This window comes from Amphiprion ocellaris, chromosome 6, assembly GCF_022539595.1.
Source record: "Amphiprion ocellaris isolate individual 3 ecotype Okinawa chromosome 6, ASM2253959v1, whole genome shotgun sequence".
NCBI lineage: Eukaryota > Metazoa > Chordata > Actinopteri > Pomacentridae > Amphiprion > Amphiprion ocellaris.
Window position 1 is genome coordinate 31,621,080 of NC_072771.1, and position 23,493 is coordinate 31,644,572.

Sequence of the window (23,493 nt, forward strand, 5' to 3'; positions counted from 1 at the left end):
GCATTTTATCATTGCAATATTTTACTTCTCCCCAAGTTGAATGCATGAAACCAGAGAGTTTTTTGGAGGGAAAGTGTCGCTTCTCTGTCTGATCTGCATGAAGCAGGAAAACAGAGCAGCGCAGGATTAATTCAGCCCAAATCACAGAACTGAGCGTTCAGCTTTTCCTCTGCAGGCTCAGCTCTGATCAACATCACGTCATTCAACACAAAAACACGGGATAACCCCAAACGACCACGTGCGCGGTAGGAAAATCAGGTTTGACGTCAGTGTCCATATGAGGAGTGCCGGCGAGGCCAAATATGGTCATTCCGCCTCTGACGCCGTTTGTTCTGTGGAAAACAAGGCGGGGCCGCGGGGCCCCGCCCCTCACACAGCTGTTATCAATGAACAAGTGAAACTATGAATCTAAAGCTGATTTTAGGCGACCTGACGGAGAGAACATCAACTCTACATACAGTTACAGTGGATTTTTAATCATCTCCAAGAACATTATCAACTCCTGCGTCTAAAATTGGCACAAACTACTCATTTGTTTATTTTATTTATATATTTGTAAATATATTTTAGCCATCCGGACCAAATAGTTTATTATTTCTTACTTTTAAATTAACTTTAAACTAAACTAAACCATGACTTCCAGCAGTGAGCCTTTGGAAATAACTGGCAACGAGCTGGTCCACATCCTCAGGACCCCCCGGGATCAGTACACATCCGCCGGCTGCGTCCTGCTGGACTGCAGACCTTTTCTCGACTTTTCTCTGGCGCACATTTGCGAGTCCCGGAACGTCAACTGGAACTCAATGCTGCGTCGCAGATCCAAGAGTTCGGTGGTGGCTCTGGAGTGGCTCATCCCGGACAAGGCGCTCTTGGGCCGCCTGCGCAGCGGGGAGTTCTCCCCGGTGGTGGTGGTGGATGACAGAAGCTGCTCCGTGGCCGAGCTGAAGGCAGAGAGCGTGGCACAGATGCTGCTCACCGCGCTGCAAAACGAAGTAGAGACACAGATCTGCTTTTTGCAAGGTAAAAAACATTAAAATACGCTGCCAGACTGATTTTTACGCACCAAAATGACATGTTGAAGTTTACTTTTAAATTAGTTTTTGAAGCTTTTGACAAGATATTTACATCTTAACTCATATTTACGCACTGAGTTTACTTTTGTACTTAATGTATGTTGTAAGAGTTGCTATATTACTCTTATTCTTTCACATAGCACATTTTGAAAGACTGATGAAAGCTTGCAGCTCAACTAATACTATGTGACCTCGATCACTTAGGTGGATTTGAGGGATTTTCAGAGGCCTATCCAGAGCTTTGTTACAATTCTGCCAGCAATCACATCTCTGCAGTGGAACCAGAGCCAATAGTGACAGGCAGGAGAACACCAGCATATGATCAGGTAAGACATTTCATTGTAACTTAAAAAGACAGCAGTGCATCAAAAAAACTCAGTTTGGTGATGGAATATTATTGCATGAATTAAACCAGACTATTTTGTGATGTTTGTAATTTGCAGGATGGCCCAGTGGAGCTGCTGCCCTTCCTGTTTTTGGGCAGTGCTGTCCATTCATCCCGCAGAGAGACTCTGGCAGCAGCAGGCATCACGGCTGTGCTCAACGTGTCCTCCACCTGCCCAAACTTCTATGAGGAGGAGTTTCAGTACCTGCGACTCACTGTGGAGGACACGCTGGCTGCTGACATCAAAGCCTGCTTCTCTACAGCCATCGCATTCATCGGTGAGTCTCTCCAACCTGTGCATAAAATTCAGTTTCCATTTACTAGCTGAAATTGCAACCCAGATTGACAACAAAGTTAGAAGACTGACCAACACAAAAGTACATTTGCCTCATCTTTGATAAGCCATCTTCTCTCTTTTTTATTTATTTATTTATTTTTGCTCTTAATAAAGCAAAATACCAAAAGATATTTCTAAGCAGCTTGGGTGCCATAATCCAATATATAAACCAGATTTATGGACCAACAATTTAATCATGTGGTTACAAAACAACTGGATTATTCTGTACAAGCTGCAGGAGAGACTGTTATTTACATCTCAAGTTTTTTTTTGTCCCCTTTGTTTTGTAAAGTTTAGTTCAGACCTACAGTTTCCATTAGCACAGAAAACGACTTCACTTTTTCCAACTTCAGACATACATTAAAGTTATATTTTTGTGAGTACCGCATAATCAGTGATGAAATGGAGCGAATTATGCTGATCAATCTTCCTCTTTCCGTCTTGTCATTTCCGGTGCCGCCTACAGACTCGGTGAAGCAGAGTGGTGGTCGGGTGCTGGTGCACTGTCAGGCAGGTATCTCCCGCTCAGCCACCATCTGTCTGGCCTACCTCATGCACACGCAGCGAGTCCGGCTGGACGAGGCCTTCGACTTTGTGAAGCAGCGGCGACACGTCATCTCCCCCAATCTGGCCTTCATGGGACAGCTGCTGCAGTTTGAGACCGATGTTCTCTGTCAGGGATGAAGGGCCAAACGCATTAAGGAAATTTACATGACTGTTGTGTTTTAGGATAAGTCTTCTGCCTCACGGAGCTCCACTGGACTCAGAGCATTACCAGGACTCAAATTACATGTACAATGCACCGTTTATATGACTGAAACTTTCAGAAGTCTACACTTTGTACATTCAGAGAAAAGCTGCCGTTCACATGGCTGGATTCCTGCTTTCAGGAGAAACTGACAAATGGGTTTACTGATATAACAAGCAGCAGTTGGCAGCATAAACCCCACTGTAATAACCACATTTTGAACCACTGTGATTCCGTGCCAGCAAGTCGGAGCAGCTATGAGGTAATTTCCCTGACGTTTTATACACGACGGGAGTTGTGCCAGCTTGTCTGGTTTTGCATATGTGTGTGTTCTTTGACTTATGTGCCTGATTTGTAAAGGGCTGTCTTATTTTCATATTGTCATTCCTTCACAGTTACATTCACTGTGACATGAGATGTCTATTTATGAGATAACACTGTGTTAACTACTTACAGCAATAGTAGATGGAACTCAACTTTGGCGTCTTATTTAGAAAAAAAAAATGCACTAACTAATGCACAGTTGGTGTGTAATCATTCTGAGATAGATTACACTTATTACACTCAAACTGGAAGAAATTGTTTTTATCATGTAAATAAATTTTTTTATTTATTATTTCAACTTTTGTTATGACAGTGTTACCATTGTTCAAATCTGTCACTGCACTTTATACCTGCAAGGTCACACCTTATTCCTGCTGTTTTTCCACTGAAATAAAAACATGCTGGAGGACATATTAGGTCTGTTTACTCTTTATATTAACCTTTTTGTTTCATACATATTGTGTCACACACTTAACTTCTGAAATTTGAAGAGATATGGTGAATGTACTACCAGTCAAAGTTTGGACACACGTTCTCATTCGGTGTTTTCTCTTTACTACTTTCTGCATCGTAGATACATACTGAAGACATCAAAACTATAAAACCAAATATCTGAAAATATGTAGCAAACAACGTTGAAATAACTCTTAACATGTTTTATATTTTAGATTCCTCAAAGTAGCCACCCTTTGCTTTGATGACAGCCTTGCAAACCCTTGGCATGCTCTCTATGAGCTTCATGAGGTAGTCACCTGAAATGGTTTTCACTTCACAAGTGTGCCTTGTCAAGATTAATTTGTAGAATTTCTTGCCTTCTTAATGGGGTTGGGACCATCAGTTGTGTTTAAAAGTCAGGTTGGTACACAGTTGACAGCCCTATTTGGAAACTGTTAGAATCTATGTTATAGCAACTATAGCAAGAACTAATAAGCTAAGTAAATAGAAATGACAGTCCATCATTACTTTTAGAACTGAGGTCAGTCAGTTCAGAAATTACAAAAACTTTGACTGTATCCCCAAATGCAGTCGCAAAAACCATCAAGCGCTGCGATGAAACTGGCTCACATGAGGACCACCCCAGGAAAGGAAGACCAAGAAGCACCTCTGCTGCTGAGGAGAAGTTCATCCAAGTCACCAGCCTCAGAAATGGCAAGTTAACAGCAGCTCAGATTAGAGCTCAGATAAATGCCACACAGAGTTCTAGTAGCAGACACATCTCTACATCAACTGTTCAGAGGAGACTGAACCAATCAGGCCTTTATGGTCAAATAGCTGCTAAGAAACCACTACTAAGGAAAAGAAGAAGAGATTTGTTTGGGCCAAGAAGCACAAGGAATGGACATTAGACCAGTGGAAATCTGTGCTTTGGTCTCATGAGTCCAAATGTGAGATCTTTTGGTTCCACTGTGTCTTTGTGCGACGCAGAAAAGGTGAATGGATGGTCTCTACATGCATGGTTCCCACCATGAAGCATGGAGGAGGAGGTGTGATGGTGTGGGGGTGCTTTGCTGGTGACACTGTTGGGAATTTATTCAAAACTGAAGACACACTGAACCAGCATGGCTACCACAGCATCCTGCAGCAACCTTCTATCCCATCTGGTTTGTGTTTAGTTGGACCATCATTTATTCTTCAACAGGACAATGACCCCAAACACCCCTCCAGGCTGTGAAAGAGCTATTTGACCAAGAAGGAGAGTGATGGAGTGCTGCATCAGATGACCTGGCCTCCACAGTCACCTGACCTAAACCCAGTCCAGATGGTTTGGGATGAGATGAACCACAGAGTGAAGGCAAAAGGACCAAGAAGTGCTCAGCATCTCTGGAACTCCTTCAAGACTGTTGGAAAACCATTTCAGTTTCTACCTCATGAAGCTCATCGAGAGAATGCCAAGAGTGTGCAAAGCAGTAATCAAAGCAAACAATGGCTATATTGAAAAATATAAAACATTTTGACTTATTTCACAATTTTTAGTTTACTACATAATTCCATATGTGATCAGTCATGGTTTTGATGCCTTCACTGAGAATCTACAACGTAAGTAGTCATGAAACTAAAGACAAAACATTAAATGAGAAGGTGTTTCCAAACTTTTGACTGGTAGTGTAGCATGTAGTAAACAAAGAAAAAAGATGACTGGTGCTTAGGAAAGGGAATAAAGATTAAGGAGGGTGGAGGAACTACAATAGGAAAAAAATGCACAAAAAAACACTCATCCAGGGACTTAAGTGGATTAAAGGCTTTTATTTCCCAGAGTTAGAGACAATTTTAAAAAAAAGAAAAAAAAGACATACTGATACATGTTGGCTTGCATCTTCTTCAGGGTGTGGAAACACAAAGAGACAGTAATTATAGTTGCAACTGTCAGAGGTGTGTAACACTGATGATGTGCATCATTTCCTGTTTGGCCTCTGAGGGTGTCGGGCAACCGGTACAACGCAGGAAGTACAAAACCAATGTCCTCTTACAGGCTTGACAAAACAAACTTTCCTAGTTAAGCATGGTGTAGACAAAGAAGGATAATGTCCACCATAGGAAACAAACATTTACATCAAAATTTGTCAAGATACACTGAAGCAACATATCAATCAATGTATAGTACATTGGTCGATGAATTGCTTCAGTGATTAAATAAACGATTAAATCTAGTTGAGCACACTTAATCAACCTTTAAGGGAAAAACCTTTTTAGGAATGTCAACTCAAGGAGATAAAACACAAGAAATAATTTCCTAAATTTGCAATCCAGATAACGATTACAAGAATGGCGAAAGATCAAACTTCTCATTGAGATCAGGGTAACTGTGAGGGACAGAACTGCAAAGCACAAGGACTCGCTGGTGAGTTCACACAAGAAAATGACAAAGAAAACTACAAAAACCAATACTAAATTCAAGCCCATAAAAGAGGACAAGTTAAGTTAACATAGGCTATAAGCAATAAGCAATAACATAACCCAATAAACCAACAGCATTGACCAAACTCTTAACAAATATGGAAAAAACTCTCAACGAAAAGGTACATGTATATACACTTCCCGGCCAACAAAAATGTTGCCACTTGGATTTAACTAAACAAATAGGTAAGAGCCTTCCATTGGATAATTACTGCAGTGATTAATATGTTTCAGCTGCACCAACTTATCTAACCCTGGCTGATGCAGTGAGGAGCTTCTCATTTCTTAAACAACCATGTGGGAAGACATATCCTGTGGTCATGGAAAGGATGTTAATCTGTCTCAGAAGGGCAAAATTATTGGCCTGCATCAAGCAAAGAAAACAACTAAGGAGATTTCTGAAACTACTAGAATCAGATTAAGAACCGTCCAACGAATTATTAAAACCTGAAGGATAGTGTTGAACCATCATCTTTGAGGAACAAATGTGGTCTGATGAGTCCAGATTTACCCTGTTCCAGAGTGATGGGTGCATCAGGGTAAGAAGAGAGATGGATGAAGTGATACCCTCATCATGTCTAGTGCCTACCAGCCTGTGGGGGTTTGGGTTATGATCTGGGGTTGGTCAGGTTCAGCAACGTTATGTTCCCAAAGAATGAGGTCAGCTGATGCCTGAATATACTGAATGACCAGGTCTTTCTATCAGTGGAGTTTTTCTTCCCTGATGGCATGGCAGTGTTCCAAGATGATGATGCCAGGATTCATGGGGCTCACATTGTGAATGAATGTTTCAGAGAGCATGAGACGGATTGGCCTCCACATAGTCCAGACCTCAGCCCCACTGAGAATCTTTGGAGAAGATTTTGTGCAGTGGTCCCACTCTCCCATCATCAATACAAAATCTTGGTGAAAAATGAATGCATCTCTGGACAGAAACAAATGCTGTGACATTGCAGAAGCTTATCGAAATGATGCCACAGCGACAAATCATAAGGCAGGACAACAAAATATTAGAGTGTGCGACTTTTTTTTGGCTGGGCAATGTATATATCTGCTGATCAGACCAGTTACACACAATAGTGGAAACATAAAACACATGCACCTAAAATAACTACAAAAACCACAAAACAGTGCAATCAGTCTACTTAATCACAATAATCACCAAAATATATCTGATTATCCAACACAGATAAAATGAATAAAGTAATATTTAAATCGAATAAATCAGGTCCACCCCTTGAAGTGGCAGGTACTTGGTATAGTCAGATTGGCAGCTCTGGTGTAAAAGTTTGGTGCTTCCTTGCTGCCAACATTTGCTGAAATCTAGCCAGATGACCACAGCAACAGCAGAGTGGATACATCAGAACCGGTAAAACAAAGAAAAGATTAGTACAACTTAAAAAACAATGCTGAACATGCAACAAATACAAATAGAACTTAAGCATTTCTACAAAGGCTAAATGAATTAGGAGTATGGTGTTGCTATTTGTGTTTTGGTTTACGTAATATGAGTGTTTCAACTTCAGCTAAAGTGGTTATTGGGATTCCCAGCGTTCATGGTTGGATGGCTGTTAGTACGGCCACATCAGTAACTTTTGGCTTTAGGGCATGGATCCAATATGGCTGCTTTTGTTTGAAGTGTTTGGTTTTATCACCAACCTTGGTGTTAAAGCTAATAGCTTAGGTAGCTGACACTCTTAGAGCTGAATCACCTCAGTGTTGTTTGGCAGATGGACCGTTTACAGCAGACTAACGTATCTGTTTGTTTCCTTTTACTGAGGCCTGTATAGAAACAGCATTTTCGAGTCAATACACATCAAGGATGTCAGATTTTTTTGTACAGCACAAAAAATGTTTTACAGAAGAAAAGGAATAAGAAGGCAATAAAACAGCACCTCGTATAAACATTATGTTATAAATAATGGTATCAGTAAAACAGGAACTGAGGAGACACTGTCATAATTAATGCAATGAGGCGACAAAAGGGGCCGGATAAGGTATAACTAATTAAAGCAAATTAGACAGTATCAAAAGATAAAGTGATAAAGGTGAGGTGATAAAAGATTATAAAATAAACTGAAATGTTATAAAAATTCATAAAAGTAAAATAAAAACAATCATAAAAGCTAAAGTAATTAAAGATAAATAAATTGAAAGCGTGAGTCAAAATGAATTAAAGTAAAATAAGACAATTACAAAAGGTAAAGTGATAAAAGACAGAATAGACCAAATGTAAAACTAAATTCATAAAAGCAACACAAGACAAGACAGGATTACAGTTTGTGAAACTAGTAACAGAATCAGTTTTGTTTCTGAACTTATGTCTTAAAGTTTTCATCTTATTTTCACAGTAATTGTAGTTTTGAAGCCAAGTTAACTCTTCCCACGTCTGTTAAATGAGGCAGGTGTGTAGGACGAGCACATAACCAGATGGTGTGCTGGAGTCTGTTTAGTATCTGTTGGATGTACTCGTCCTGCACACCTGCCTCATGTAACAGATGTGGGAAGAGTTAGCTTGGCTTCAAAACTACAATTACTGTGAAAATATGGTGAAAACTTTGGCAGATATGTTTAAACTCATTCTATCACCAGTTTGATGAATTGTAACCCTGCCTTGTCTTGTGTTAATGAATTTTGAGTTACATTATGGTCCACTTTATTTATCTTTTATTATTTTAGCTGTATCATCTATTTCATTTATGCTTCAGTACATTTATCACTGAGACAGTTATTGTAGTTAACAAAAGGTTCAGGAGCAGGAAAGTCCTCCTGGCTGATTTATTTGTGATTGTTAGGGCCCTTCTGAAGCCGATCCCTCAAAAATATCTCTCAAAAAATGTTGCTCTCAATGATATCTCGTTTTTTCTTCATATTATGTTTGATTTGAAGAGGTTTGCTCTTGTGTTTTTTTTTTCAGAGCTGTACTAAGAGTCCAACTGTGCTCCTCAGATAGTCCTGAGTGTGCTGCAGTGTTTTCACAGAGCGCATTACAAATGCACAATTTCACACACTGACCCTGTTGCACTCGGGTCGCTCTTGCTGAATCAGAAGGTATTAAAACTGTGCAGTGCTGAGTGTTTCAGAGGATTATCCTGCAGAGTGGGTTTTACAGTCTGAAGTCCTTTTGACCTCAGCAACCACTGACATAAATTTCACATCCACTTACTCAAGTTGCGAGAAAAGCTTTGGACATTTGACAGGGAGTTTGGCCAGAATGAACACTTGAGGGAGAAAAGAAAGCCATTAAAGACTTTAACAGTGAGGAAATTTGGAAAGTCTGAATCACTGATTGATCTGTTCAGTGATATTTGGATGCGATGACTGAGTCAGAGAGCCATAATGTACCTTTTATTGCAATTTTGGTGTTTCTTGTGGCACCAATTGGCTCTTTTAGTCTGTCACATTTCAGTAATAAATCCCAGTAACATCAGATAAACTAGCTCATGGGGTAATCCAGGTAAAGATTTTCTACACGGCCACGTTTTGTATGATCCAGATTGTAAACAAAGTACAGTCAACTTGGCCAGTTCACATGAAATAACTACAGCTAATGGTGCATTAAAAGGCCAGCTGCCAGCACTACCTCATCTCATGATGCTAATTGTGCCACCCACACTTCTGTGTTGGCCATAGCTAAAATAATCCACTTCCTCTCTTTTGCAAGTATCCATTGCCTAACATGCACGCAAGCATCTGTTATGCTTGGCTTCTTCCTTCCATGAGCCACAGTTTTCCCACACCGAGGCCAGAAAAAAATACCCCTCAGAGCTTTCAGATTTTGGTAAAGACTGAGAAGAACCCAGGAAAATAACATTTGTTCAGCTTCAACAGTCACTTTCGGTCTACATCATTTGAAGCATCTGACTAATTCTAATGGATATTTCCACCAAATTTTGCCTTTCAGTTGTATTTCGAGGCCCTTCAACTGTTCAGCTCAAAATTTTCTATAAATATCAAAAGATCCTTGTTTGCTTAAATAAAGGGTTAGCCGGAGGAGTCGAGGCTGAGTTTCAGTCATATGACAGAAATAATATCCACATTTTTTGATCAATGCGACGTTTGTTTACATGCCAGGAAAAATGTTCAAGCATCTCTGTGGTTTCACAGGATTCAAAGGACAACATATTTCATATTTTTCTATTAGCCTCTTCGGTAACCATTTTATTCTAATAAAAAGAAACGGGAGACAAATCTAAATATTCTAGGTCGGCTTTAGTGCATATACAAAGTGATGTGAAGCAACAAAGTACATTTCTGAGGCATTTGCATTTTACTAAAGTGCATTAATTTCATGCCACCTCATACTGTTAATACTGTGTTTTTTATTCCACTGTATTAATATCTTAGCTGTGAACCAGATTTCTAGGTTAATACTTTACATTTAAAAGTATATCAAGCCTAAAATATGATGCATTAGTAATAATTTTCTGAATTTTCGGTTGGCGTGACTGCTTTTGTAGTGTTTTATTCATATCTGTTAGAGGTTAGGAGCAGTTAGGAGCCCCACCTATGATAGAATTCCGCCGATAACTTCTCAGATAGTTTCACTGAAATGACTGTAAATAAACTGCGTAATATCTCACAAACATATAGGCATGAGACGGGTGAAAAAAAGTGACACAAATTTGTGACCTTCAGTGTCTGTAACCAGGTTTAAGTTTGTATGAACAGCTCAAAACCACAAGAGGGGAACCACTGAGCTGTACTACCCATAAAGAAGTTCTAATTAGCTTTACCCTGTCGCAGATAAACAGCAGAATGTCATATTTATGTATTTCAATGAACAAACTGTACATGTTAAATGCAGTTCTAGCTCAGATCTTACAAGTACTTTTAACATTTCAAGTGTTTTGCTGATAATACAAATGTAAGATTTTGAGTACATGACTTCACTTGCAGGTGTTGTGCTGGTATAATGACTTAAGTAAATAATCTGAGTATTTCTTTCACTACTGAAGATGATTTTGAAAGAAAAATCAGTCAGATTTCTACCTGTGATCACCAAAACACTGCCCCAACGAGCACTGGATGTTAGTTCATAGTGAGACACTGCTCTCTAGTGACAACTTCTGAAACAACAAGAAATGAAAGAATCCAGCAGATGACGCCAGCAGACTGTTTATAAACTGTGACAGCTTTTTATTTATTTAATTTTAATCAAGATAAGACAGAAAAGCCACATGTGCAAATCTCTCTCACACGCTTCTTATCTGTGCTGCTTCGTGATGCATGATTGTCAATTAACACAATGAAGCTACTGTTGTTCTTCTAATGTGGTCATAAATACCAATACTGGAGCAGAGTGTTCCACCTCCCGTGCATTTGAATGTCTTTTCATCAGTTTTTTTTTTTTTTATAGCTCCTCCACAGTGAATCAGGCTCATTAATCAAAGCAGACGCAGACCATCAGACACCCAGTTTCCTACATGTTGATTAAGCCTGGTCTGACACTGCAAACTTTATTCAATCAACACTGGATTCTTTTTTCTTTTTTTTTTTAGTTTCAGACTGGGCTTAATCCACATCTGGATAACTGAGTTCCAGTGTCCATATTAGTGTCAGGATCAATCATATCACATTAGGCTGTGGCACTATCTCCTAATGGGGTGTGTTTATATGTGCAATATACACAGGAAAGAGTGTGAGAGATTAGCACTGGGATCACAGTTCTGTTGGAGTTTTACAGTGTTTGTTATTCACAGCTGTGTCTCTTAAACAACAGATCCCAGATGCAGGAATCCGCTCGGAGATAATAGGAGCAACATGTGTGATATTGTTAGCTTAAAAGAGGGCCCCGTTTCTAATACATATCAGGGGAAATCAGTCCCTTCTGATGCATAAATGAATAATAAATGAGGTCATTTTGATTTGTTTTTTTAAGAACGGGAGGGAATTGCTTTTTAATTTTGGAATTTTAACAAGACCACCCAGCAGATTTGGTGACTCCATGTGTCCAGTCCTGACTGAAGAATTACAGCGTGGTCATTTAGCACACACACACACACACACACACACACACACACACACACACACACACACACACACACACACACACACACACACACACACACACACACACACACACACACACACACAGAAGCAGCACTAGTTATAATTACAAATGCAGTCCGGAAAATTACTGCACGGCCGTTTGGGAGCGCTGCCTGTAATTGTTTGCAGGTTACACACACATACACACACTTGTAATGCTGTGTCTCTGATATAATGCATTCCTCAGTCCAGTATGCCTTTTTAGAGTAAAATACTGAAGAGTTTTTACCTCTTGAGGCCTCTGAAAACATCCAAATAATCAATCTGTGGCAAGAACCGTCACTCTTTCATGGATTTTCTGGCAACTCCATCTTCTCAAACTTCAAACCTAAACTTAATTCAACCTTTACACCAAAATCCAATCTGCAAATACAGGCATAACTTCTTAACCATAAGCATGCTTGTAATTCAAGCAAGCATGTCTGTGGAGTAAGTGAATTACTTGATAAGACCTCTTCAAATAGATCAGCCTGACTGACTGTCATTAAAGCTCACAACATCTGGAGGGAAGGTCAGAAAGGCAGATTTCAAGCAATCAGGTTAAGTTCTTGGTTATGTAGAGGACTCATATAGATGGACGTGTTCCTTGCTCCCAATTAAAATAACTCTAATAAGGACAAAGTGGCTTATCAAGACAAATGAGTGAAGTTGAGGGGTCTTTCTTAGAAGGCACTAGATAATCCATTTATAATGAATGCAAGGCTGACTCCAGTTTAAATTATTTTGCAGCTTTCCTCTTTAATAGCCAAAATGTCCTCCCTTTCCAAATGTCTTCTCTCCCTCAAGGTCTAAAAATCCAACTGACCCTCATAAAAGTAAAAACACACTCAGAAAACAGCACCCAGCCACTAACTCAAAAGGAAACTGAAAGCATCCAGAGAGGCAGGTACTGAGCTATAATTGATTTGGACCTGAACCATAAATGTGCACCGACTCCCCCTCAGAGTCCTGCATTATGCTGACCTGCAGGAATCTCATTTGGGACGCAGTCTTTAAACACAATTTCTCTTCACCACCTCCTTTAGCTATTTTGACCAGGATGAAACTTTAAAAAACACACACGAACATAAAGTTTCCTCCAAGGAAGCCTTTTTTTTTTCTTCCCAGAGCAAGTCCAATCTTTTCCGGTCTGGATGTGGAGCTGATCCACTGAGCGTGATCCATGACAGCAGAATTACCTCCAGGATTGTCTACAGTGTGTGTGTGTGTGTGATTGTGATTGTGTGTGTGTACACGTTTGTATACCACATGCTCTTACACAACAAGCACTTCAGAAGCAGGGTACTGTGCACTGAACGCTGTGTGCTGCTCGGTCTCTGTAACCTTGGCATCGGTGGCACACCCCTCACCGCCAGAATGCATTTTCAGCGTGTTGCTGAGCACGGTTCACCCACGGAAACAGAGACACTTGATTGGAGTGCACTCTCCTGCTAAAAGCTTTATTCTCTTTCCCCTTTATATTTAGAATGTGTAGCGTGGAGCGAGAAATGTGCAACCATTATTGGCTGCTGCTTGGGGTCACATCATCAGAGAGGAGGTCTCCCAATTGTAATTCCATGGGTGGCTAGCTGGGCTTCTCTCATATTAAAGCAGCAAATATATATATGTGTGTGTGTGTGTGTGTGTGTGTGTGTGTGTGTGTGTGTGTGTGTGTGTGTGTGTGTGTGTGTGTGTGTGTGTGTGTGTGTGTGTGTGTGTGTGTGTGTGTGTGTGTGTGTGTGTGTGTGTGTGTGTGTGTGTGTGTGTGTGAGGGGGGGAGGCACTACAAAAACAAGCAAACAGGACCCCCTACCCACACACCATTCATAAGATTGTGAGTGTGTTAAATGTTGTTTGTTTGTGTGAGTTTATATCACAGAGACCACCTACCTACTTTCAAATAACACAGGATCAACTGTGCTGTTGTTTAATTTGTGGTTCAGTGAAGCAGCCAGCATGACGTAGGTGTCGCTCCATAATTGAACAATTGGGTGCTTGATCCCAGGTAGGCAGGAAATTGTGAGGGATGGGAGTCTGCTCTTGTTGGGGAGGAAGGGGGGTGTTGCAAGTAGCACAATGCAGAAGGGATTTTAAATAGCCGTCATGATGCAAATGCAAGTTAAAATAAGTGCCTCATAGCCCCTCGATCCTGCCCCCAGTGAGCAGAGGTGGGGGGTAACACAGTGCATTTGCCCAGAGAGGAGGGGGGAGGAAAGGTAGATGAGGAAATGTTTCATTTTGACTGCAACATTTATGTGATGGCTCTTGCAGAATAATGGTTTAAATCCAAAATATGTAACCTCATAAAATATCGGATTTATTCCCTCAGATTACAGCCACCTAATATGGAGGGTGGACCACCTACAGTTTAAAGCATCAATAATTTACCACTCTGCAGGTGCATTCTCCAACTTGAGCTTTTCATTTTATTTGAACTTTCTTTTTTTCTTCTTTTTAATGTTCTTACTGAGTTTTACTGAGAAGATTTCACTACTTTCTCCCAGCTGAAATGGAGCCTGCCTCTATGATGAGCAAACTGTCTGTATTGATCAGGATGCTCACAACACAACACTGCAGCATTTGCACAGGCCCTGCCTCAAATATTTAGGTGTTTTTCAGCCTGCACAATCCTCAACTACTGGTCTTACTTTCTCTGGCCAAGAAAAAAAAAGTATTTTTTGACCCTTTTGGAATCTGACAATTCAGTGTCATTGCCCTGAGCTGGAGATCCAGCTGCTGCAGTGGAAGAAGTTGATTTTAAAGGAGTTGTTGGAGGTTACATGGACAGAGGTGGAAAGAAAAATGTGAAAAGATGTTGCGATCATGCAGGGTTTTCTGATTGAAAAGCCATATGAGCAGTAAAACAAGATGAGGATGGCGTGCATGAGTCCCTACAGTGAAACTTATGTTTTCTATAAAGCACGTGGCACCAGCTTTGCTCACCCAGCTGGACACTTCAGCGTCCTGTGGAGTTAATTGACCGAAGCAGAGCCACCCAACAAGCCATTTCTGCTGTAACTGCTGTGGTCGAGCCACTCGGGTATAGAGTTAACAGTGAGGGTGGGTGGGTGGGTGGGGGGCTGTACGGGGATGGAGAGACAGTAAAAGGATCCCATGACGCCCAGCTCCACAATGACATCACCGGGTCTAAAACAAGCGCAAGAGGGAGATGGGAGGCACCCCCCACTTATTAGATTTTGTTGTAAGGTCCTGCTCACAAGTGAAGATGCTGCTGCGCCTCCGTGAGGGAAGCTGCAATGAGCGGCTGAATCTCTGCGTCCCGCTGAACTTCTGGAGCACCAAGGAGCCAGAAAAACAACTCCTGAGACGCACAGACTGAGGCTGCTCTGCGTGGATCATTTCACCACCGAAGGAAGAGACTGCGCGTTTTTGACAGCACATCTTGGCTTCGTGCGCAGCGCTGGAGAGCTCCGGGTTGACTTGGGTGGACTGGAAACGCTGACATCGGGCTGTCATCCGTCACGAAGTATCGTGTTTTTTTCAGTAAAACGATGTAAACATTTTTTTATTGCATTGCTTGTTGTTTCAGTTTTTGCTCGCCATTCAGATGAGACGCTCCGCTGTACGCGCGTCTCCAAACGAGGACGCACGGAGATTCAGCTTCAAATTACACAAGTGTCAACATTTACTCTAACCCGATCCCTCACATTCAATGTAAACGACTCCAAATTCGATTCTCACAAATTAATTCTTCCCGTTTTTGAGGACAGCAGCCTGGTTGATCCATTTTGGAGAAAGGCACATTTTGCGCAAAACAAGTTTTTGATTGTTTGGGCTTTAACTCTGCAAGGACTGTGGAACGGCAGTTTTTGGAGGGAAATTGGTTCTACAAAGTGGCATAATTGAAGAGCACTGATCTGTGTCTTGACGCATTGCCCAGGACTGCTTTGTGTGCTTAAAATGGACTTGGAGGACCTGCCGCGGGGGGTACAGGGGAGCTTTCATTTGGAGAAAACACAAAGCAAGTGAGGTAAATATGCCACAGAATTATCTTTTTTTTAACCACTTAAATAGTTTTTTTAATGTATATAAATGAGTTTTCTTTTTTTTAAAAATTTTTTTTTATTGAGAACACGCAGTGGTCTCATGACACACTTATTCAAACAGAAGTAATTTAATTCAGTGATCAAACGTATCTATTTTTCTTCATCGATAAAGATAAGTCTGGAAAGATAACCACAGCATGGCCTCGGTTCTGGACAACGGCTGCTCCATGGAGCTGAGCGGCTGGAACAGCAGTGTGAGCATCTCCGGAGCCTCCGTGCCCTGCAACCAGAGCGTCCTGAAGCTCGCCCCTTACTCCCCCGAAGCCACGGCGGCCTTTGCCACCGCCATAACCCTAATGGTGCTCTTCACCATCGTGGGAAACATCATGGTCATCATCGCCGTGCTGACCAGCAGGTCTCTCCGAGGTCCGCAGAATCTCTTCTTGGTGTCTCTGGCCGCTGCGGACATTTTAGTGGCCACACTCATCATCCCCTTCTCCCTGGCCAACGAGCTGCTGGGCTACTGGTACTTCAAATCTCTGTGGTGTGAGATCTACCTGGCGCTGGATGTGCTCTTCTGCACTTCCTCCATCGTGCACCTGTGCGCAATCTCCCTGGACCGCTATCTGTCCATCTCCAGGGTCACTTACGGGCGTCAGCGGACTGCGAAACGCATCAAAGCCGCGATTGTAGTGGTGTGGCTCATCTCTTCTATCATCTCCTTTCCTCCCCTGCTCTCCCTGAACAAAAGTGAGGGAGGCGACCTGGGGAGTGAGAGAGGACCTCAGTGCCAGCTGAATGATGAGCGCTGGTACATCCTCTACTCCACCATTGGCTCCTTCTTCGCACCATGTCTCATCATGATCCTGGTCTACATAAGAATTTATCAAATAGCCAAGCAGAGGACACGCTGCCCCCCAGGAGAGCCCAGGAAGGATGGGGTCGGCTGTGCAACACCAAGGCAGCCCCCTCGACACGTGCAAGCCAATGGGAAGAATGAGGAAGAGAGCACTCCCCCTTCGTCCAACAAAACCTCAAACGCCAGACCCCCCACCCTCGCCATAACCCCTTCCCCAACCCCAGGAGAGTCTCCAAACTCCCAGAATCCCACCGCCAATAATCTCCTGCAGCCTCCATCCCCTTCTCCAGCCATGTCCCCGGTCACTGCCTCCCTTGATACCTCTCCTCATGGCCCCTCGACCCCTTCCTCTGTGCCTCTGTCTACACACAAGACGAAAGAGGAGGGGAAGAAGGGCAAGCGTCTGGGAGGGAAGAAGGCCGACAACAACAACGGTGACAGCTCAAGCACAGAAAGTGACATGGAGCACAGCCATGGAGGAGGTCGTGGCAGCACCAGCATGCCAGGGTCGCCAGGAGGAGGGGGGATCCATTCCCCGGCCTCAGTGAAGCGCTACAGGGATATGATCGCCACTTCAAAGGGGGCTCGGCTGGTGCCAGGGAGAAAGTCAAAAACAGACACCAACCCCGGAGCAGCGAGGCGTAAAGCCATGGTGAACAGAGAGAAACGCTTCACCTTTGTTCTGGCCGTGGTTATCGGTGTCTTTGTGGTGTGCTGGTTCCCTTTCTTCTTCTCCTACTCCCTGCAGGCAGTGTGCCCAGAGACCTGCGCCATCCCAGACCCACTCTTTAAGTTTTTCTTCTGGATTGGTTACTGCAACTCTTCCCTCAACCCCGTCATATACACCATCTTCAACAAAGACTTCAGAAAGGCCTTCAAAAAGATACTGTGCAGAAGCACCAAGGGTACTTTCTTCTAGCATACAAATCTGCTGTAGAGGACATGGACACGCACACATAAAAAAAAAAAAAACGCTGTTTCTGAGGTAAAAAAAAAAAGCAACAATCATTTCCATTTTTCAGAACACTCAAAGGGCTGTTTTAAAAACATGTCGAACTGTGCAAATTCCAGCGTAAAATTCAGAACTGAGACACTTTTACAGACGCAGCGTGCAAACAGGCAACTTGGACTGTGAAATCCCAGCTTGCAACTGAGAGACAAATTTTTACAGGGTATGGGAGGACATGAAAAAGAGGCCGAGCAGGACTTCACTTTAATGCTTTGCACTTCAGTATTGCTGACAAGTTTTCCAATGCAAAGTTTTATCTCCACATCACACCGAATAAGTATTAATTGTGAGAGAAAAAGTGGTGCAGCACAGAAGAAATGTTACAAAACTGATGGGTCTGTAAGAAATCAGAAGAACTGACTCCTCAATATGTATACAGATTGCTTCATATATATATATACATATATAAAGTTTTGTAGCTACTAAAGACTCCATGACTAATGGGGAGAAAAGACGGGTTAAAAAGAAGGAAAAATGACCTTAGATTCTTGTGAGCCTAAGGCCTTTTATTCATCGATACAGAGCACAAGGTGCACACAAGGTTAGTGGTGATTTCTTACGTCTACAGTCTTAATTTGCCCGGCTGTAGGGCAAACATGTGCTCCTCGATTTTTATCTAAAAGTGCAACAACAAGAGAGGGTTTCTGATTCGCTCAAATATGATAGCACAAACAAGGGCACCCTTTCAGACTTCATGTGTGTGGAAAGCCTTCACATCAGAAGTCTTGCTCTTAGCTCAGTATTGATCACAATGGACACTCAGGTTGTTTGTAAAGATCCTCTTCTCCTTTCATGAAATACTGAATAAATGTTATGGATTTTGGACTTCAAAGAAAATCACATTTATGTCCTGAAGATGTGGATGGTTGGACACTCCTTCCACCTGAACCATCACATTAATGAACTGACCTGTCTTCTTCAGTATGTCTCAGTATTTGGACGTTTTTCAACAATAAAAGCTTATTTTGAGCTTCAGTATCTAATGGGAGGTGCATCTACTGAAGACTGACAAAAAAAACCCTGATTCTTATGATAATTTAACTTGTGAACATTATTTCCTTGCTTCCTGAGGAGCAGCAGTATTTATCAGGTAGACATTCATTTTGACTTTGAAGGACAGATGAACAATGCAATTACGGGCGATGTTACCCCTAATTACGCCCACATGGGTTCCACCGAGAACCGTCTGGCTGAGTCACTCTTTATCAACGCCTCTGGCACATCATCGCCTGCAGCGGACTTCTATGTGGCACATTTGGTGTGTTGCTGAGAGGCAAAGGAGGACGAACATTTATTTTTCTCACCAAGACACTGAGGCTCTGTCAGTTTCCTCGACACAAAGAGGAAGAAAAAAAAAACCCGTGTCTGTAACTGTGAACAGCACACAGGCTTATTGACTCAATGGGACAAGGGCTGTCAGCAGCAACACATCAACTTACTAACTGTCTAATTCTGCTGACCTGTGTGAGTGTGTGCGTGTATGTGTGCGTGCATGTTGACTTTTATTGTTCTCTTCTGTAGAAAGTGTCAGTGCCTCCTCTGGCTGCTATGTACTGCAGATCTACTGTAATATTGAAGAAAAGAGACCAGATTTTGTTCTGTTTTTTTTGTTGTTGTTGCTGTTGTTTGGTAGGCATCGCATTGCTGTCTGTCATGTGAATGTTTCACTTGGTGGGAGGTTCAGCAGTAAAACAGTATAGCTGCGTTGAGAAAGTCTTATCGGTGATAGTGAGTACATGGCTTTTTAGTGATCACCCTCAAGGGACCAAAGAGCCTTATCGGACATGAGCCTGTCTCAGTGATTTCTGGCTCTGTGTTGCTTTAATGAAGTATTAGTTTATATTTGGTGTATGTGACAGGAGGCAAAGGTTGAAGTTATTGTATTATTTATTTCAAACTATTTTGTGTTTTCTGTCTGTTACCTATTTATTGTTCAGTTACTGTGCTTTTATTATGAAAACGAAGCAAATTGAAACTGATCAAAGAGCGAGAGCACACTTAAGATCTCGAATAAGAGCAAATTTGATTTCTGCCATCAGGCTCTTGCTTTGTCAGCTATATTTAAAGCTTGGGGAATGAACTTTGAGTTATGTGCATAATGCAGAACCTACAATGCAACATTTATTATCATTGTTTCATCTAGTTAGAGTACAGTAAAAATGTTCACACATACAAGCACATTCATGGATGTACAAATGATTAAGCATACTGCAACAGGAAAACTCTCTCCTCACCACTGCTACTGTTGTCTACCTTTTCCTAAGACAGTGAATGAATATGAAAATGTCAATAGCAGCCACAGGCAGTTTCAGTCGGATGATCCGCAGGACATTAAGGCTACAATCCATACCATACACAGCTGCTGGAAGATTTAAATAAATGATTGAATCAGACAGTTACAAGTAAGAACTCTCTGCACTTATACAACTGTTCCCTGCCTTCATTTGAAATTCTTATTTTATCTCCAGAAATACAAACAATAAAACAGCTACAGCAACACAACTATAACAAAAAATAGCCACAAAAGGCCAATGGATTCATGGCTGCATGCAATTAATATGAGTTGCAATGCTGCTCAAACTCACCAACCACGGCTTTATGTGGTGAGGCTGCTGCTTTGTTTATTTTTAAAAAGTAAGAATTCTGGCTTAAAGGTGACAGGTGCAGTAATCTGCCTCTTAATCACCCTCCTTTTCCCCTGAAACCGCCTGTATTGTCTCTTCCCCAACTATGTTTGGACCAAAACTGCCTGGTCTGAGCTTTGCAGTCTTCTATCCCCCCATCTGTCATCACTCCTCTCCAGTTTGGAAATAAAGCTACTTGAAAATGCATGAGTCATTCCCTCGGTTTCTTTTATTTCATATATTTTCACATGACGCACCATCACGGGAAAACAAGATCATTTCCAGGAAGAGATCTAGCAATATGCTATTTGGCAAATTTGAGAGATTTAAGAGAATGATGTTTTCCCAGCACACATGTTGAACCAAAGCGCAATCTAAAGCAATTTCCAGTCATTATGAAATGGCCTTGAATGGCAACACAACTTTTGGAAATAGTCCGTAATATTGTGGCCTGATGGCTGTTCAAAACGTCACTGGAAAATTTCCAATCACAGCGGGGCGTGGAGATGGAAACGGCATAATGTTACCTACTGCCAACAAGTCTATAAGGAATTAGAGCATGGCACCAAATATCACATATGCACATATACACACACACTTACTGAATGTGTCATTCTGCACCAGCTGTCACATATTGTATTCAAGTCATGAAATATGCCCAGTTAACACTCAGATGCAGCCACACACACACACACACACACACACACACACACACACACACTTGTTGTGACAGCTTGTTATATTTGAGGTCATCAGGCCTACGGTGAATTGCAATTGATGTATGCTGATAGGCAGTTTGGAGATTTCTCGCCAGCGAATTGAGCCTCTCCCGTCCTGCTTTTCATTCACATGGATATTTCGACTCAGAGAAGACACAACGCCGAGGAGACGCTGCTCCTTTACCCCCTCGTGCTTTCATTTCCATATTCATCGCCGTGCTGTGATTTCAGCCACATGAGGAGGTGAACAGATAAGTTATCATAGCCAAGCGTGGGGAGCAACGAGGTGCATGTTTACAGTGTTGTATATTCATACAGTCACAGTGTCCCTAAGCTCCTTATTCTCTGGCCTCAACTGGAATATAAAGCAGGCCTAGTTGGGGCAGTGAAGCCTCCAGAGTGAAGATGGAGAGACCAACTAACATGACACACAGCACACTCATTAGCTACTTATTCACATGGCGCAGTAGCTTGGAGGGAGGAATAAAAAAAACTGCACACACAAGCTTCCTTGCAGACGAGGTGTGACACGCAAAGACTCACATATGGAAACACGGACGCACATTAACTTTCAGTTAGGAATTTATGATGGATGCAGCGTTCCACGGCATGAATATGCATGTGTTGAGAGGGCGTTCCAGCGCTGAGCATCTTTCCTTTTCCGATCTCCTCCGTGTTATTCAGATAAATTTCTTCACCCTGTAGTTTGGCTTTTGAAAACACCCAAGAGGCTGGATGACAAACGAGAGACAGAACATAGGCAGGCTCTCTCCCCGTTGAAGGTGGAGACATTAAAAGGCATTTTTACTTTGTGAAGTCTGTGATAAAAACGTCATTTTTAGGGGGCACAAGCAATTATGATGAGAATCGCTTCGCGAGGCTGTGACTGTTTAACAGAGTGGAGTTCGATGAATACGTGTGTGTGTGTGTGTGTGTGTGTGTGTGTGTGTGTGTGTGTGTGTGTGTTATATTGTGAGGACATTTGGGAGCACCAAATTGATATTTAAACATTCATCAGGAGGATATTTTTTGAATCTGTGGATTTTTCTTCACAGACTTGGTTGAAGCAAAGATTTAGGATCTGGCTTAGACATGTAATTGTTTATTGTTTTTCAGGCTAGCGATCACCTTGGCAACAAGTGCTCTTTCTGTGATGAGAAAAATGCACAGCACAAGTTAGAAAATGCACAATATGTTATTGCCAAATGTGCTGCAAGTTGAAAAAATGCATGCAAGTAGACAAAGCACAAGCAAATTAAGAAATTATTTTCACAAATACACATGCAACCTTTGGCAAAACATTTTGGAAACAGAGAGAATTATACAAAAATGAAAATACAAGAGCAGCAGGTAATATTTTAAAAATTCTATTTGTTCTTCTCAACAAAGAAGAATAAGTATTTGTTGTTCCAACACACAACATCTCTACAACAGAATGGACATCACGAAACAACCAAGTGCGTACTCTATTGGAAAAGATGATTGAAAGACTGAGATCAGAGATCACAAGTCATTTATTCCCTGTCTGCATTGTAGAGTGCAACACATCTGCAACGCTAAGAGTTACTGAAGTTGTTGATGCTTGTGAAATGTTGCCCCAGTCTTGGTGAAGTTTTTGGATAGGATGATGTTGTCGGACACGTTCATCCAGACCTGTCTGAGACAATTCTTTAGACGACAAATTGTGAAGTTGTGGACATCCAAATATCGGATGTACCTGATGTGGTAACATCTAGTTTGTCAACAGCCTGTTCTCGTCTCTCTTGTCTTTCCCTGGCATCTAGGAGGGCATAATAGTTCAATTTCCATAATTTATGATAGCACAGAGTCTTAGCTGTAATATTATACTAGCTAGATCATTCTCAATAATCAATCATGCTGTAGGGTCTCAGCTTTAGTGTGTATTCAAGTCAGATCCTTGACCCCTGCTGTGTAAATTGCTCTGGTGGGGTCACACCATTGGGGGCGCTGTGGGGTCTTGACTTGGGGTTGCTTTGGCCATTGTCTTGAATGTGCTGTGTGACACTGATTGGACCTGACTTAACTATTTTACCTGACTTACATTACATGTTTGGGATCTTTTTTCTATTTTAATTTGTTTTTTATTATTTGTCTAATTTGATACTTTACTATAACGCGAAGCACTTTGTAACTTTGTTTTCCAAATGGTGCTTTAGAAATACAGTTATTATTATTATCAAAATTATTATTTTTGTGGCATCGTGTCATTTGAATAAAGTTTCATTTAAAGAAGGTCTTTTATAGTCACTGGTCAGAGGAGTGTTTGTACACTGATCACACTATGTGATAACTGTCCGTTAAAGCTGCACCTGACTAGGATGTCTCAGTGGTTGAGAATTTATCACCAGCTGAACAGACCCAAACATTTTTCTACCAAAAGCAAAAGAAATTTGACTGCTAATGTTTTCTTTAAGTCTGCCAATAAGACCATTTACATGCTGCGTTTATGCTTTTGTCCAGTG

General features: G+C 41.7%; 2 protein-coding genes across 2 annotated transcripts; both read left to right on the forward strand.

The window, feature by feature from the left end:
* Window positions 1-390: 390 nt before the first annotated feature.
* On the forward strand, window positions 391-3,278 carry dusp2 (dual specificity phosphatase 2). The gene is made up of 4 exons (XM_023264455.3): window positions 391-1,020; window positions 1,278-1,399; window positions 1,517-1,736; window positions 2,262-3,278. The coding sequence occupies exons 1-4, from the start codon at window positions 633-635 to the stop codon at window positions 2,477-2,479; spliced, it is 948 nt and encodes a 315-aa protein (XP_023120223.2). The 5' UTR covers window positions 391-632; the 3' UTR covers window positions 2,480-3,278.
* Window positions 3,279-14,943: 11,665 nt separating this feature from the next.
* adra2b (adrenoceptor alpha 2B) lies at window positions 14,944-20,498 on the forward strand. The gene is made up of 2 exons (XM_023264475.3): window positions 14,944-15,783; window positions 15,972-20,498. Exon 2 carries the CDS (start codon window positions 15,997-15,999, stop codon window positions 17,575-17,577), a length of 1,581 nt encoding a protein of 526 aa, XP_023120243.1. The 5' UTR covers window positions 14,944-15,783; window positions 15,972-15,996; the 3' UTR covers window positions 17,578-20,498.
* Window positions 20,499-23,493: the final 2,995 nt, after the last annotated feature.